An 18083-nucleotide genomic window follows, 5' to 3' on the forward strand; every position below is an offset into this window, starting at 1 on the left:
TTTCCAAACCTTTGTTCAAAAATGGTACAGTAGATACTAAGCTGTAATTGTTCAAGCTTGTTTCCTCTAGTTTCAGTCAGCTGCTGGTGCAGACACAGTGGTTCTTGTTTTGTTTTTAATGCACAGTACTTAAATGCTTCAGGGAGTACTATATGGGGACTCCTCTGACCGACAGCTATGCCAAGATTTTGTCTTAAAAATAGAGAATTCTGGAACAAAACCAAGCCAGAGCACTAGAATAATGCAAGTTAAAGAAGAAATGCTGAGGTTAAAAGTTAAAGAATTATGACATCCAAACAGGTCTGAGACTAGAAGCAGTAGGTACAGTATGTATTTGATCAACTGGAATGTTACCTTCCTAGAATATTTGTAATTAAGTTCTTCACAGTTGTCTAGCCAACATGATCACTACAGAGTAAAAGTGCCAAGGAAAAGATTGCAGAAAAATAACTGGTTGCAAAATGAGTCTTGATTCCACTACTAAAGAGAAGAAGACTCTTAAGATTTAAGAAATGAGCCATTCTTAATCCAGGTTTTCAATTTTCTTTCTGGTGATTTGCATCCTATTGGCTGCATCAGAGACTACATGGACAGTGGAATGGTGCCTAAATTTAGGGAAGACAAGAATTATTTCATGTTGCATTTAACTGATAATGGATGCAAATTCCTGTAATTATAGGTAGCAAATATGTAGTTTAGACATGGGACAGTTCCCCCAACTATACTTAGAATACCAATAACAGAAGTACTAATAGAAGAAGAGTTGGTTCTTATATGCCGCTTTTCCCTACCCGAAGGAGGCTCAAAGCGGCTTACAGTCGCCTTCCCATTCCTCTAGCCTAACATATGCATTAAAAACCCTTCCCAAACTGGATAAGTAAGACTCAATATTGGAAAACAGTGCTGTAATATTAAAAGTTTAAAACATTATGGTGTTATATAATTATATATAGAAGATGCACTTGAATACTACTCTAAAAATAAGGTTTAAACTATGAAAGATTTAACAATAGGTTGTTAATTTATTAACTGTTAAGCAAAGTTTTAACGTCTATTAAATAAAGAAATAAATCTTTATTCTTATAACTTGCCCTTCCCGTGAGGCTCAGGGCAGGTATCATTGGTAAGATTAAAATCACTTAATGCTCAACTTTTCCCAACCAGTTAGTTGAGCATTAAGGGGAAATTTGGTCTTTCTGTAGGTGGATCACCCTTGATGTTTCCCTGTAGGTGTTTCCTTGAGGTGGGGGAAGCCAACCAATGAAAATACTCATTTCTAGAGATTTTTTAATATTTATTGCTGTCTTTAAATGTCTTGTTTTGTATAAAAATACATGTAACAACTTCCAACTAATCAGTCTTGTGCATTCACAACAGCTTTACTTCTCAGACATATTACACAAAATCCTTTAAAATGTATGTTTCAATGACCAAGAATCCCAAAACAACAAACAGTGCTTTTTAAATAAAGAATAAAACTATTCTAGAACAGAATACAGAATATCTATTTTAGATATAGAATAAAACTAATTAATAAGATAATTATTATTTATGTCCCTAAATTATGAATAGGGTTTTGTGGTCTGAATTCCAGCCCGACACAGCCAGCGCTGCACCATGGGGGGAACTCTGTGCCTGAGTGTGTGTGCTGAGTTACACACTGGTGTCCGCACCTCCCCTTCTCCCCATGGTGCAGTGCTGGCTGCATCGGTTTGGAACGGCTGATTTGGACGCCGCGCAAAACCCTAATTATGCATGTCATACACAATACACTCCCCCGTTAAGTACTTTTTATTCCTCTTTGCCCCCTGAAAAGGACTGAAAGTCAAATATTACTAGAAGTACGAAAGTACACAATCAGAAGCATTGAACCAGGCATATTCTTTCCCAGTTAAAGAAAAGTCTCCTAAATACCCTCATAGTCTTTCCTGAAGGCTGGTAGAGAGGAATCCTCTTTACTTATACATACTTATATATATGTTATAAATGTACAACATAACTGCTGGTCAACAGACATTATAACACCACAATATTATCCATCTGCAGATCTTCCCTATTTTGTTATAAGAAATTAAATCCTCCAAATTTACAGTTCATCTATACACTGCTCCTGTAAGGACACACATGAATACACATATGAAATAACCTTATACTGAGTCAGACTATAGGTCCATCAAGATCAGCACTGTCTACTCAGACTGGCAGACTTGGGATCTTCTGCATACAAAGCAGAGACTATTGCACTGAGACCTTCCCCAAAGCAGCAAAAGACAGAAGTCTCAACATCTTCAGTTCCACATGTACATTGAAGCTGCTTGCTTCATTTCTGTTTAAGTGTAAACCAGAAGCTGCGTATGTACTTCTAGATATCCATGCATTTACAGATTATTTATGCATTTTAATTCACATAAAATGTAGGAGGGGAAAAACTGGAGAATACCCTGCTAGTCATCTAGCAGCAGTTGAACAACATTCACTGACTGATTCTGTATCAGCGGTGCTGCTCCCAGCCACTGGTGCATTGTGCTGGAGCAGCATGCTCCACTACTTCCTATGTCTCCATGGGGGATCATTTACCACAATGGACCTGATCCACCCCAGATTTGTGCATCCCAATGGATGCAGCCAGGGTGGAAAGGTTCTGCCTTGCAGTGCAGCTGCAGGTGGGGAATATTTGCAGGAAGGTCTGATTGCAGGAAGTTAGGGTGCGATCCCACCTTCCTGCAAATTAAAAAAAAATGCTCAATTTGGCCCCAAGGCATCACAAAATATTGCAGATCCAATTGGGGCATATTTTTCCCTGCAAGTATGTCATACGTGGGGAGGAGCTGGATTTGGAAGGCTTGGCTCTTCCACATCCACACAGGTCTGCACCAGGCTAGGCCCTGTTGGCCCCGGAGTGGCTAAGGGAATGCAGAAAATATCCACATTCCCTTAAAGCGGGGCAACAGGGTCCTAAAGTGTACCAGGCCCAGAAGAGGGCTGGCTCAGTGGCAATGTCATGTGGAAGCGGGGATTAATCTTGGCCTTTTCCCTTCATGCAGAGTCAGCTGCTGAGTTTTAGTTTTGGATTAACCATTAAGCAAAATAAATGTGTTTAGGGCAGCAAGGGAAGAGGGACACCACAGACAGGTCTTCTTTTTGTTGTTGTTGCTTATATTGCTTTCTGCTATGTAGTGTTAAATAGATAATTTTTTTTAGAAAGTTTATATTTAATATAGTTTTAAGATTCTGGTTCTGGTGACACCTGGAGACTCTGGGGCTTAGCCAAGGAAGACTCGGAGCCATAACTCTGTGTACTCCCCTGCCAGCCAAGAGGAAGAGCATAAGGAAATTCTTGCTGGATCAGACTGAGGGGCTATACAGTCCTGCATCTGAACGCACCCATTTATGATTTATGATTATATGATCACAATTTGTGATTTGCCTCTTCCTATCCCCTAGAAAAGGAGCCTCTTGTGGTGCAGAGTGGTAAGGCAGCAGACATGCAGTATGAAGCTCTGCCCATGAGGCTAGAAGTTCAACCCCAGCAGCCGGCTCAAGATTGACTCAGCCTTCCATCCTTCCGAGGTCGGTAAAATGAGTACCCAGCTTGCTGGGGGGTAAAATGGTAAAGACTGGGGAAGGCACTGGCAAACCACCCCGTATTGAGTCTGCCATGAAAACGCTAGAGGGCGTCACCCCAAGGGTCAGACATGACCCGGTGCTTGCACAGGGGATACCTTTACCTTTATCCCCTAGAAATAAGAGATGAACTAATCAGACAGGCAATTTTTTTTTAAATAATGGGAATTGTTTTTAAAATTATATTGTGTCTGTCTGTCTGTCTGTCTGTCTGTCTATCGTGGTGTATTTTAACCTTTGTGAGGTGCCTGGGCCTCCATGTAAGGGTGGCATATTAATACAAAAATAAATAAAATAAAGGTCTGGCTGGGAAGAAAATTAAATTTTTAACCTCTTATTTGACCATCAGCACTTACTGAGTCTTAATGTCTTGTCAGGTAAGCAACAGAAGGCAGCATTGTAGCAGAGGGGCATGTAAGAGGTTGGAACAAAGGACTCTGACACTGTCTATAGCAGGGGTAGTCAACCTGTGGTCCTCCAGATGTTATGGACTACAATTCCCATGAGCCCCAGCCAGCAAATGCTGGCAAGGGCTCATGGGAATTGTAGTCCATGGACATCTGGAGGACTACAGGTTGACTACCCCTGTCTATAGAATAAAGAAGGTCATGGCTTTATGATAACTCCAAGCAGGAGCAGAATGGAGCATGGGGAAAGGTGCCTTCCAACAGTCAATGGCCTACCCCAGGGAACACTTCTCCCATTGTCCATCCATGCAGCCGAGGTGCTCACTCAGTCTGCAGGGAGTGCATTGCACTCCCAGCCAGCAGGGGCCATCCCCAGTGACTGCTAGGCAGTGGGTACCAGAAAGCATAAGCCTTTAAATGGTAACCTTCTGCCATCCAGATATGTGAGCACACCAGACTGCTCCAACAGGGCAGACCATACTCACCAGCCACACAGCCTCTTATGGAGGTCCCTGCAATGGGCAGGTCTAATATGCAGACTCAGACTACCCCCAAAACAGCTCCGCCATGTTTCTTTTATGCCAGCTGTAAGCCAATGCCTGAGTGGCGGGGCATGACACACAGCATATAGGGGATTTTGAGGGCCCTTTCCTTAGTTCTGTGGCTCTGGTCCAGAGAGATCCTTTTTATCAGCCCACTGGCAAGATGACTGCAAGCAATTGATGTGGCATGTGTGATTCAAAGTGGATAGTCCAAAAAGTACCTGAATCAGTGTTGATTCAGATACTTTCCAGCCAACTCCGATACAGAACATCATTTCTTAAGGTTTAATGTCCAAAGCAACCATGTCTGAACCACCAAATTACAATTCATCATTTCAGAGACAAATCCCCTTTAAAGTTTAAAAAGGCCCCTGCTTTCACCAATCCTTGCTGGTAGCTGGCTCCTGAAGGCTCGAGGAGAGTAGGGGCTCTCGTACTCCCTGATCACCACTTGGCATGTCCTTTAAATGCCTCCTCTTGCTTTTTCAGGCAGCTGAGATGGCTGCCTGAGAAACCACTGGGAGTCATTTCAGGATGAGCCAAACAGCTGATGTGTTTGGTGCTCTCTCTTCCCTTCTCAGCCTTCCCACCAAATGTAAAGTCAGATCACATCAAGGATGGGAGGGCACAGGAAACTCTGTGCCTGCCCTCCCCAATGTTTAAAGAGTCAGTTGCCGGCTTGCATCAGAGAGGGAGGCCACACTGGGTGGTAGGCTGATAAAAAATACTAGTTCAATTCCCATGCTGTGCCACTTATCTAGTGGTTGCATACAATTAAGCTGTAGCCTATTTTACCCAATCATATATGGTGTTTGCTCCTCTCTTGAGCTTTACTCCCTCTCTCACCCTTCCATGTTGAGTGCAGCCAGATGGCTGTGGGGTGCAAGTCTCCTCCCAGGTGCCTCAAATTGGGCCAATTCTCTGTTATGGGTTGGATGGAATAAAAGGCTATTGCATGTTAATGCCATTCCTGAGAGTTGTGTCTTATTTGCAAATCAATACCAGTACTGGGATCACCCTTACTTTGTTACAGTGAAAAATAAAATATTGATTGTATCTGTGAAAAAAATGAGGAGAAACTTTTATAGATATATGTTCTCATGCAATACTGTATCTTTTACATTAAGAAAAACAAATATTGCTGCTTCTACAACTTGTCTATTTAACTTTAATTTATTAGCAAAAGCTTCAGCACCATTTAATCATCAAAATATGAACAAGAGATTTCCATTAGGAAGCAACACTTCTTCATATGCCAAATATATTTAGGTCTACCATTATGAAGTATAAAACCCAAAAGAATACATTTTGAACAGATTGCATTCCTCAACTTACTTTTGATATCTTATTCTTGCTATCTCCTGTCAAAAATGCCAAATTGTTGATTTCATTCTGAATCACAAAATTTTGTTCTTCTCTCTTGAAGTTCTAAAAGAAACACATATTTTGAGCATATACTGAAAAGGTCTAGTACATTCACATCTGTTAATATGTACAATTATATATTTAATTATATATTTAATTATTTGATCAGTCCATATAGGGGTCAATTAAAAAATTAGTAACACCGAACCAGGGAGAGGCAGAAGGAATGTCCAAGTCTGAAAAATCTGAAACCTAACATATGAGGGTTAACCCTCTACAAATAATAGAAACAATGTATGCAGTTTAAAAAAAATAATGCCCACTGAGCTCCCATAATACCATGTACTGAGAAGACAGTGGTAGTTTTGCTAGGTAACCATGTGGACTGATAAAAAGTGTACATGCCATGGAGTATATCTGAGTCTCCAACCATAAGCCAGGATTTAGAAACAAGCCCAAAATACAAACCTGTTCCTTCAAGAGGAGGACGATCTTCTCCAAGGCATGGTTGGCTCTGCAAATCTCAAGCAACTTTTCCACTGACCAACAGAACCTCAGTCTAGCCTGGATTGAGCTTCAATTTATCACCCCCCCCCCCCCATCCAGCCAGCCTCCTCCAGAGACCTATTCAGAATTTTCACAATCCCATCTGGTTAAATGATTAAGCTGAGTGTCGGCTGGACATTAATGGCACTCCATTCCAAATTCCCAGATGATCTTTCCCACCAGTTTCATGTAGATGTTAAATAACATGGGGGATTAGATGGAATCCTGTGAGACTCCATAGCATAAATATTATTGGGCCAAGCAGCAGTCCCCCCCAGCACCACCTCTAGTAATTTGTTGGTCAAGTAAAACCAAATACGGTGCCCGCACGGTGCCCGCAATTCCCAGGCCAGTCAGCATCTCAAGAAGGATACCATGGTTGATAGTACTGAAAGATATCGAGAGGTCCAGGACACTGGGACACTTTCCCAGTGAAGGTCATCAGTTAGGGCCTGTTTCTGTCCCAAAATGAGGTCTATATCCAGACTGAAATAACTTGGGCATACATTTCCTGAGGAGAGACTACCAGTGGGAGTGAAAGGAGGACAGGTAAAGACTGGGGCCAGATAAAAACAGGTTGGCTAGTAGTTGGGAAGGACAGAAGGAAGCAGAGAAATGCAAGAGGGCTATAGGGACTCTGAAGGTAAGACGAAATAGTGGCAGAGATGGGGGAAATGACAGCTTCCTCCCACAAGTCCTTGTAGCTACCCTGCATATATAAACATGAACTAGAAAATCACAACTTACATGTGATTTACACCACAGAATGAAGACCTCAGCTACCATTCGGAAAAGTTCATCAGAATCTGCATCTGGTTTTTTGAGCCAGTTTGATCTGAACAGAAAAGTAATATAAACACACCGTTAGAACTTGATCTGTGTAGAACCCCCAGTTATTGCTATTCTCCTCTTCCATTGCTTCCTTCAGAAAACAAAACCAAGAGGTGATTAATTAGACAACAGTGGTTCAATTTTGGCTAAAAGTGTGTATATCAACATGTTTGAAGAGATCATCTTTACTCATGATTACTCATCTTTACTCATGAGAACTGAAAGCATTTAATACATTAAGGTAAAGGTAAAGGTATCCCCTGTGCAAGCACCGAGTCATGTCTGACCCTTGGGGTGACGCCCTCTAGCGTTTTCTTGGCAGACTCAATACGGGGTGGTTTGCCAGTGCCTTCCCCAGTCATTACCGTTTACCCCCCAGCAAGCTGGGTACTCATTTTACCGACCTCGGAAGGATGGAAGGCTGAGTCAACCTTGAGCCGGCTGCTGGGATTGAACTTCCAGCCTTATGGGCAAAGCTGTCAGACAGCTGCCTTACCACTCTGCGCCACAAGAGGCTCATTTTAATACATTAGGGTGTTACTATTAAAATATTTGCTATGAACTCAAGGTATTTGTTGGTTTAGAGTCCACTCATTCAGATAAAGGATACATATTGGCATTATTTGAACTGCAGCATGCAAAACCTGATTCAGGATCCACCCTTAATGAGTCCTCAACTCACCCCACCTTCCTCAGGAGCATGCCTAGTCTGACTATTCAACAAAAATTATTTGCACTTGGCTACTAGGTAATAATTGGAGCATATCTATACATCTAACAGAGATGCTAGCGCCTGTTGCATCAGCAACAATAGGCTTTAATTCTAGTATCGTGTAATTGTTTTGTATCAGTGCTTCCTTGTATTTTAAAGAGTAACATGTATTAAGCTTTCATTGGCTAGAATACACTTCAGCAGGTATATCAAACAGTACAATTTTTTTCTTGAATCACACACTTTTCCTAAAACAAAAATACTTCAGTAAGATTGAATTTTACATATCTAAATAAAATAGAACTTAATCTGCCATTGGGTAATCAGTGGCAAGTTTTCAAGGGCCAAGAATTTGTTGATTTTTTTCCTATTAAGCAATTTAGAATATTCAAAGAAAAGCTTTATTTATTATTATTTTTTTATTATTATATTTATACCCCGCCTCCCCCCGAAGGCTCGAGGCGGCTTACATAACCCCGTCCCCTAAAGCCATAAAATAACAATAAGTTCCGATAAATTTACAGTAATGGCAACAGCGATGGCTTAATCTGCTCATTTGGTCTCCGCATCCTCAACTACAGGAGGGGGGTGACTCTCTCTACCGCCAGTTTGTGAGGGGGGGCTGATCTTCTTTCCGCCCGGTCTCAGTTATGCAAGTTAACAAGTAAGCTATATCACAAGCTGAAAATCTACTGTAATGCTGAATTAAATTGCTTTTGGGTGGGGAGTATGCTCTCTCTATATATGTATTCCTAACGTCTGTATTCTTCTGTTTATACATTTACTATCGACAATTTAAATGGATGTTTAGGCGATTATTCAAATTTTCCTTTCTCTGCCTAACCTAAATTTAGTGGTGCTTGAGGTCAGTAATGTTCTCTTCATCCCATTCCTTATTGATTTATTCAAGAAAGCACTCCATTCTTTCTTGTGTCGGGTGTCAAAGCTATCAAACTTCCTCCTTGGATTGTGCTTGCTGGCATTAGTTAACACTATTTGCTGATCCATGAAGTGACCTTGACTTGCCTAGTTGAGAGAGGGATTATTTGTCCTGCCTTTTTGTCCAAAAATAGGACAATTGCTTTTCTACGTTGTTATGGTTCCCTTTCACATATGCAATTCATATGTAAGAAAAATGCTATAAAGGAAAAAAATAGTTTACCATTTGCATTTATGAATGTGAAAGGAAAAACTACTCTTCCTAGCAACAGAAAATGTGTGACTTTTTCATACTTTCTTCTTTGCTACTCAGTTTCGTGGTCTACTATTGATTTCCATTCTATTCCAGAATGAGGTACATGATGTAATTTATTTTCATTTCTTGTAACTGGTAATTTTGAGTAAGTCACAACAGAAGGAAAATCTAACTTGTTTTATTTAATCTATTACTTGTAAAAATACAGTATTAGGGCTGATATTTATTTTTTAAACTTATATACTGCTGCTCCCAGCATAGTTGGCTTGTGGCAGTTCACAATACATATAAAAATACAGCATCCAACCATAAAACATTAATCAGATGATAAAACCTTATTGAATTACAATAATAATTCCCCAAGATAAAAAAAATCTAATACCTAATCCTGGAACCAGGGTGGGGGAGACCTGCTGTTAATCCCCGGTACCAGCAACACCCAGCCTCAACCAAATGCCTGGTGGAAGAGCTCTGTCTTGAAGGCCCTGTGGAACCCAGATAGCTCTGTCAGGGCCTGTAGCTCTTCTGGGAGCTCATTCTACCAGGTAGGGGCCATGACCAAAAAGGTCCTGGCCCTGGTCAAGGCCAGGCGTGCTTCCCAGAGCCCTGAGACAATCAGCAGATTCATACTCCACAGAGTGAAGTGGTCTGCAGGGGGCATAAGGAAAAGGAAAATAAAGAGAGATAAGCACTCTTGATTTTTTACACTAGAATTTTCCTGAAGATTCCTAGCTGCTTATTCACCAATCTCTTTCTTTACGCAGAAACTATAACAATCTACACACATCGGTAAAAACTTTTAAATCAATGCATTTATGGGGAACCAGACAGTATGATTGCAAGATCATGAGCATGGAAAGTTTGGATTTAGGAAGGGTACAGAAAGGTGCTCTCTCCCTGTGAACATGAATACTGTTACCTTCCTTCCTTCCTTCCTTCCTTCCTTCCTTCCTTCCTTCCTTCCTTCCTTCCTTCCTTCCTTCCTTCCTTCCTTCCTTCCTAACTCTACCACAGATGTAAAGCTTCTCCAATCACTTTGTTTCTTATAGCATTTCTTATATTTTCAACAACTATCACTTTCTAAATCTTTTATCTGGAAAGAACACTTATACCACCTTGGTTGTTGCCAAACTCATCACTCACATTTATCTCTGCTAAGGCAGTGCTGGCAGACCCACCAAATAATCAGCTGAAGTCAACAGATTACCCTACCTGTTGTTGTCTACGTAGCGAATCAACATGGGATAAAAAGCATAAAGGTCTCGACAAAGAACTGCAAATTCATCTAGAATGAGGAGTTCTGCTTCTTGGGTATCAGTTTTATTGTCCGCTTTCAGTTGTTCCTCCTCCATCACTATTTTTATGGCCTTCTTCTTTAATTTTTCCAGTGTTGGAATAAAATGACTTTTCAAGAGATCCGGCCTGGCTTTGCCAATGATTGGCTGAGCATACACTACATACAAAATATGTATATGTAAACATACATTTAAAGCATAATTTCTTTATTATATCACATACAAATTTATATAACATAAATGCATTAATGCTAGTTCCAGGTTTATAACTATACCAAACTGTGACCTTGGGTTGGGCTGTCATGATTCTATAGTACTTTGAACAGAAAGATAACAATACTCTTGGAGAATGTCTAAAAAGAAGTGTTTTTCCACATTTTGCAACAAATGTGAATTTTGGCAATCACATTTAGGCAACAATAAACATTCAATGGCATAGTTCTGAGTTTTGGAGTATTTTTTAAAAAAACACAATCACATGTGAAGGCCACCATTCCTTGAATACACATAATAGTATACAGATATTATATACATAATTTATAATTATGTACACTTATGTATGGGGTCCTGCATCTGTACTAGGTATAAATAACATTCCTTATAGTTTTTATATACAAAACACTGTCAAGATTGTTTCAGTCAAGCATGTCAAAACTAACACAACCTTAGGGGTGTGGCTAAAGATGTCATCCTGAGGGGATTGCAGTGCAATCACTGGAGCCTGACAGGGGTCAATTGTGGAAGCAATTGGCAGAAAAGAGGAGGGGTACGCAAACCACACCTCATTTTTTCTACCCAGGAAGTCCTAGTGAACTCTTGGGGCCATCTCCAATCCTTTAGGAAGTTTATCTTCCCGGATTACAGGCTGTCAGCATTTCAGGACAAGAGGACAACCACCATATTCTTTCTTGGACTATTTTTCTTTCTTTCTCTCTTAAAAGAAACTGCTTTAACCCTCTTCTACGATTTATTTACTGTAAGTGAATGCGGTGGACTGGGTGGAGGATAGCATCTGGCAGCCTCAACGAAAGCCATTAATCAACGCTTCTATAAACAACAGCAAGTAATAAATCTGAGCTGGGCTCTGCCGGGCTGCTTTTCACCTCTCTCTTTCCCTCCCCCCCTCTCTGCCTGAGTAGCCATCTCGATTTGGGGCAGGCTAATTTTCTTAAGTAGAAGAAGAGGACTTAGATTAACTAGCAATAGCTTTTACAGCAGTTGTTTTTGTTTCCGGAGATAAGAGCTGTGATTGGGAAGATCTCACGAGAACTCTGCTCCAGGATGAGACTATTCGCTTCACTGACCTCAAAACGTCATTTACTAGTGCTAGGAAATTCTGATATGCAGCCAGCTCTTAAAGGACACTTTTTTTGGCTATACTAAATTCAACTTGCTGAAACTGCTTTAGTTCTGAACTGCCCTGTTTTTAATCTCCATGCTGTTTTTTGGTCTTCTGTTGTTGTTTTTTTCCTTCATTCTACACTGAAGAACGTCGGAGGACTAAACACTTTCACTTTTGCCTAGGACTGCATAGGACCTCTCCTGGCTATTTGCAATATTGTCTGAGCTTAGCTGCTGACTTATAAGCCTAAAACATGTCTATGTTAAAAAGAATGGCCTATCTAATAGAGAAACAAACTCAAGATCTGAAAGCATTTAAAGAAGGATTGCTTAAGAATATTTTCAAGGAGATCCAAGACAGCAAGGAAGAAGTTTTTAACAGGATTGATGGACCAATAACCGTGGTTGATGACAGCACTAAACAAGGTTGGAAATCATCAGCAAAAGAGAAATCTGAAATTTTGGAGATGGATAAGGGGGTGTCAGAGGCTCGCAGAAAACATGACTTCCCAGATAAGGACACCCTTTTTAAAAAAAGGCATACAGCTATTTCAAAGCAACAGTATACAAGAATCAACCAAAAGATACATGGATCTGTTTTGAAAGTAAAGGAGCTTCTCAGGAAAAAAATTGTACTGATACATTTTGGATCGGAGTCCAAGAGGTGCAACTGCCTCAAGATTCATCGATGAATATTCTGCAGGAACGCCTGCACTTTCTACGCCAAAGTCTAACTGGACAGAATATAAGTCTACGGGAACAACAAGGTGCAGTAAGCCTCGATATGAGACCCCCCTTAAGAAGATTGGGGAAGGGAAAGGAGAAGCAAAGGGAAGGGGGAACAAGATGTTTGAAATCTTTTCTTTATTCTTCTTCTGTACACTTTTAAGGCAATATAATTGTAAGTGCTGAAAATGTCATGATAAAGTGGGGTTTTTTCCCCTTTCTTTTTTCTTTATTAGTGTATTATTATAGGGTCAAAGTTCATATTGTTCTAGAAGAAATGTTCAATGTTAAGTATTTAATTCAAACCTGAAAATATGGTGTTGAATATCTGTCAGGAAGGCTCTTCAACTGTGTTAAGTATAAAATGTTTTATAGGTGGCATGTGACACCAAAAGTGATTGCTAAAATTGCTAAAAACTATGTTAACAAATGTTGGAAATGTGGTGATAAAGAGGTTTCTTTTTTCATATATGGTGGAAATGTGAAAAAGTTTATGTTTTGGGCAAAGGTTCATAGCATTGTGTAGTTAATGTGGGGTCTTAGATTTCCTATGTAAGCTGAATCTATGATATTAAGTATATCTCCGCAGTACCTACCAGCCCAAACTCAAAGCTTAGCTAAAAGGGGACATTTAATGGAGGGGGCTTAAGTGTAACAAATGAAGACTATATTTTATTGTTCTTTGTATTAACAACTTATACTATCTGTCTTATTTCTATATTTCTATCTTTATGCATGGAACAAAATGCATTCAACTAACTTTCTTAGCTCTTGCTTTTGTAGCACATCTCATTGTCCAGGTTGTGTGACATAGGCTGTAATCTTAAAGGCACTCCATGGGGAAATACGCTTCATTGACTTACTTTAAACTTACTTCCCAAAAGTCCTGAGATCCTTGGTGAAACAGTGGATAAATACTGGGCTGAATCCAGAATATTGGATGTGAATTAATTAATTACTTAATTAAATGTTCCCTTTAAGACATATATTATGTATAATATTTTATTATGCCTTTGATTTGATGAAGGGAAGAAATGTATGGCAAAATCAAAATTGATATAAAAAAGAAATTAAAAAGATACCCTTCCCATTTGGTTCTAGGACACAATCTACATTATGATGTGTTCCAGGCAAATTTCAGCCTAGTCCTTGGTTCTTTGACTGGCCAGGGAAAAAGAAGGCCTCACAAGTGGAGGAGTTGTCATTTCCGAACTGGCTCCGCTTCTTGCTCCAGAGAAGGAGGCAATGCCAAGAAGCTCTCCTACCTCTGTCGGCGGATTAATGTTTTGTTACTGCTAAGAAATCTAACAGGGAAAATAAATATTTTGACATAGATACCTGCTATTCTCTTCATCCAGGATGCTTCATCTATCCCCAGATTGTTGTTGATAATTTTCAGAATGTTTCCCAGAATTATGCTGAGGTGTTCAGAGGTCACAGTTGTGCAGCAGGGAACAGCACTTTCAGGAATGTTTTCAGGCCCCCTTTCCCACCAATATGACAAATAGTTGCACAGCATGGGCAAAATCACCTCAATCACGTGAGGCATTTCAGTGTATCTGGCTCCAGACTCTGCCAAACTGTTTATTTCTTTCATTAAGCCATCCAGGTGAGGAATTTCTGGACACATTTCTTCTACTGTTTCAGGCATACCTAAAACTTATTATAATGATACATAACAATTTAATAAGCTAAATAATCTTTGAACACTTAAAACACAATTTCAATATTTTTATTTTTACCATAACACTGACCCTTGTAGTATTCGATCCTTCCTTCCTTGGTCAGGTTAAGGTAGATTCACTGTGGCTACAAACATGATTCACTGGTTCCCTCTACTGTTCAACAGTAATGCATTCTTAGGTTGAGTAATGTACACAGAGCTTTTAATTCAGACCATACCATTTAACAGCAAAAGTAATAATAAACCACTTTCTTGACTTTACCATTTCAGATTGTTAGAGTAATACTACATAAATTTATGTTCCTAAGAAATGGGAATTAAATTTTACAGAGAAGGATTTTAGCCTAGCCTTCGCCTTCTATTACAGTCTTCAAAAGTACTATTTTTGAATAGAAGCTATGTCAGCTTGCAACTAAAGTATAAAGTGATAACATCCAGAAACATGTAGTTTATGTAAACTAGATCCAATCTTAACTTACAAATGAGGTTCTGAAGCAACAACTTGGATCCAAAAGAGAAGGTCTATGGGTGGAAGGTAAAGGTAAAGGTATCTCCTGTGCAAGAACTGAGTCATGTCTGACCCTTGGGGTGATGGCCTCTAGCATTTTCATGGCAGACTCAATACGGGGTGGTTTGCCATTCCCTTCCCCAGTCATTACCATTTTACCCCCCAGCAAGCTGGGTACTCATTTTACCAACCTCGGAAGGATGGAAGGCTGAGTCAACCTTGAGCCGGCTGCTGGGATTGAACTCCCAACCTCACGGACAGACAGCTTCAGACAGCATTTCTGCCACTTACCACTTTGCGCCACAAGACGGTAGAGGATGATTTTTACTGATTCCCTTTTCTTCCTACAGATCTCTGACTGCTCTCTGATTTTATTCCTGGGGTCCCTGTGTCCCAGTGACAGCATTTCAGGTGGAATTTGGGGGCTAAAGTAGAAGGGGGAGGAGTGGTTTCAAGAGATTCTGATTAAAAACTACTCACAACTCAAAATCCTGCTTGGAATTATAATAGTAATATGTGGGAGATGCTTAGTGCAGTGGTCACTGAATCACTGAAGGAATCATACTTTTGTTCTAGCCCTACTTCATGAGTCCCATGGGGCTTTCTTCAATATTAGAATACAACTCTGCTCTCTCAAAATTATGATAAATTCACTGAGCCACTGAGACCATATAGTTAACTGATCATTTAAAAAAAATCAAAAGTAAGCATTCTCACGAAAATACTTATAATTTGTAGCTGTTCATAGATGTTCCAGAAAGAGTGAAAGTTGTTGAGATTAATTAGTACTGAGCAAGTTTTTTGATATCTAAATGACATTCCTAGCTTTCTTATTCACAACAGTCTTCGTTAGAGCAAAGGTTATAGTAATTGATACACAAACATAGAAGTATAATGACTAATTCACTATCTGGAGGGCTGGGGGCGGGGAGAGATTCATCCAGCAGCCCAAAAGGAATTACAATGTTTGCTTTTGACTCAAGACAAGGTCTAATTACATGTTCTGACACACGTGCTTTCCAAAGCATTTTGTTATGTAGGGGTACTCTAAAATGAATTTTCATTCAAGTATAGTTGCACAAAAATTTCAATTAAACAAATTAGCAGTAGGTGTTAAGAGGTTCTTGCTCATATGTGAATCAAGTACTTACGAGCTCTCTCTCTGGAAGATTTCGTATTGAAAACAGAAAGTGGATTGTAAAGATTGAGAGAAGGTTCAAGGAAGGCTACTGGAATGGCTGCTGCTAGGGATGCTAAGCACTCACCAAGAGCTGGACGTTGCCTGCAAACAACATAATCAACATCATGTCAATTTTAGAAGCCTACTATATATGAGGAAGTGATCTGTGCTTCCCATGCCATAAGGCTCAGTGGAGCTGGTAAACTCTTTTGGCATTCTCCATTGGCCTTCCTTTTAACAATGCACATCAATATTTCCAGCTGTTATATGCTACTGAGATGGGACTAGGTTGTGAAGGTTAAAGGATACCAGACGTATCAGTGAACGGTTCTCATTCCCACATTCAGAAGGCCACTGCTAATCACTTGGAATGAACCCCCCTTTCCAACTAATTCTAGTTTATCCAACAACTGGCCCTTACTCTTCCTCACAGCTGCTGTGGGAGTTGCATTTATTATAGGTCAGTGATTTTATAATGCTATTATTGGCTCTTGCTCCTGTTAAAGATACCCCAACCAATTGCAGATTTTATGAAACTGGGATGACCCTCTGCATTTCCCTCCTCCTACTGCAACTTATACTGCCTTTCCTTCTTTTTCTTCTTCTGGGCAAGCTCCTGGAACTAATTGTCACAGTTGGCCATAATATGATGCCTTAGGACATCCATGATGTCCTGACCACTCTCTTTATTTTTTTTTGAGGACCTAAAAGATTGTATATGACAGCCTTGTATGTGACAGCCTTGCTCAGCATTGCTTAAAAAAACACAGACCAAAGAGTTTTTGGAGGTCACACCATATTCTGTAAAGGAGATAATCTTGTGTGCTGAAATGTTTGTGCCAGTGGAGTCACACCATCCTACCATGTTCAGTGAAAGATTTTATGAACTTTTAGTTTAAAAAAAGAAGAATCAACAAGAGGGAGAGACAATCTGAAATGATGCCAAAAGAATCTGTTGTATTTTCATTCATGCAGTTTTAAACCTGCCATTTTTATAGTTATATATGCTTTTATTTAAAACACACACACACAAAGGACACAGTACTTCAGACCCTCTTTTTATTCTGTAGGACGACAATACTATTCTTCCCCTTTAATGGTGGATTAAAAGCTGGCAACTAAGCTAACTGGATAGGCTGACAAAATTTGAGTCCAATGGCATCTTTAAGACCAACAAAGTTTTCTTCTGCTACCTCAGACCAACATGGCTACACATCTGAATCTGGATAGACTGATGGCTTCCTTGATCCTGGTCTAATCAGCCTCTCCAAAAGAGATATCTATGAAATTATCCCTTCTCTGACACTTCCCTAGAGAGCCAGTTTGGTGGAGTGGTTAGGAGTGTGGGCTTCTAATCTGGCAAGCCAGGTTTGATTCTGCACTTCTCCACTTGCAGCCAGCTGGGTGACCTTGGGCTTGCCACAGCACTGATAAGGCTGTTCTGATCGAGCAGTAATATCAGGGCTCTCTCAGCCTCACCTACCTCACAGGGTGTTTGTTGTGGGGAGAGGAAAAGGCAGGAGAATGTAAGCCGCTTTGAGACTCCTTCGGGTAGAGAAAAGCAGCATATAAGATCCTTCTCTTCCTCCTCCTTTTCAGTCTTTCTCAATCATCCTGCCACCCATTCATGTCAAAGTCTCCTTTCTCACTTTCCGCTGCTCGGTTTGTTCCTCAACAAAATGACCACATCCCATTCCAGTTTCCTAAAATCTGCTTTGTAATGAGTCTCTTGCCAGACCACTAATATCAAACCTACATACTGTACAAGGCATATCTGCCACCTATGGATAGCTCCTTGCCTTGGTTTGTGGCCAAAGCAATTATGAGCTGAGCCTGACATTTGGGTGACTGGGACTTAGCTAATAAGTAATCCATAAATTCTGAACTGGTGCAGTTCATAGTAGTAGTCCTCCAGTTCCAAAATGTTTCTGCATAACTGCTCTTCTCATTACACATTTAGAGTCCAGGGACACCTTTAAGACCAACAAAGTCTTATTCAAGGTATGAGTTTTTGTGTGCATGCACACTTCCTCAGATACAATACTCATACCTTGAATAAAACTTTGTTGGTCTTAAAGGTGCCACTGGACTCTAAATTTGTTCTGCTGCTTCAGAACAACATCGCTA

The 18083-nt window shown here is 40.1% G+C and overlaps 1 protein-coding gene across 1 annotated transcript in view; it reads right to left on the reverse strand.

Annotated features, from left to right (window-relative positions):
- The window catches only part of RYR3 (ryanodine receptor 3), a 367896-nt gene that overhangs the window by 103157 nt on the left and 246656 nt on the right, over positions 1–18083 (reverse strand). The window contains exons 65-69 of the mRNA XM_077322945.1: positions 15928–16058; positions 13923–14243; positions 10435–10675; positions 7232–7319; positions 5909–6001 (exon numbers count right to left, since the gene is read on the reverse strand). Coding sequence (XP_077179060.1) covers positions 5909–6001; positions 7232–7319; positions 10435–10675; positions 13923–14243; positions 15928–16058 — 874 coding nt within the window. The remainder of the gene's footprint in view (positions 1–5908; positions 6002–7231; positions 7320–10434; positions 10676–13922; positions 14244–15927; positions 16059–18083) is intronic.

The sequence above is a fragment of the Paroedura picta genome, chromosome 2 (assembly GCF_049243985.1).
Source record: "Paroedura picta isolate Pp20150507F chromosome 2, Ppicta_v3.0, whole genome shotgun sequence".
Lineage (NCBI taxonomy): Eukaryota > Metazoa > Chordata > Lepidosauria > Squamata > Gekkonidae > Paroedura > Paroedura picta.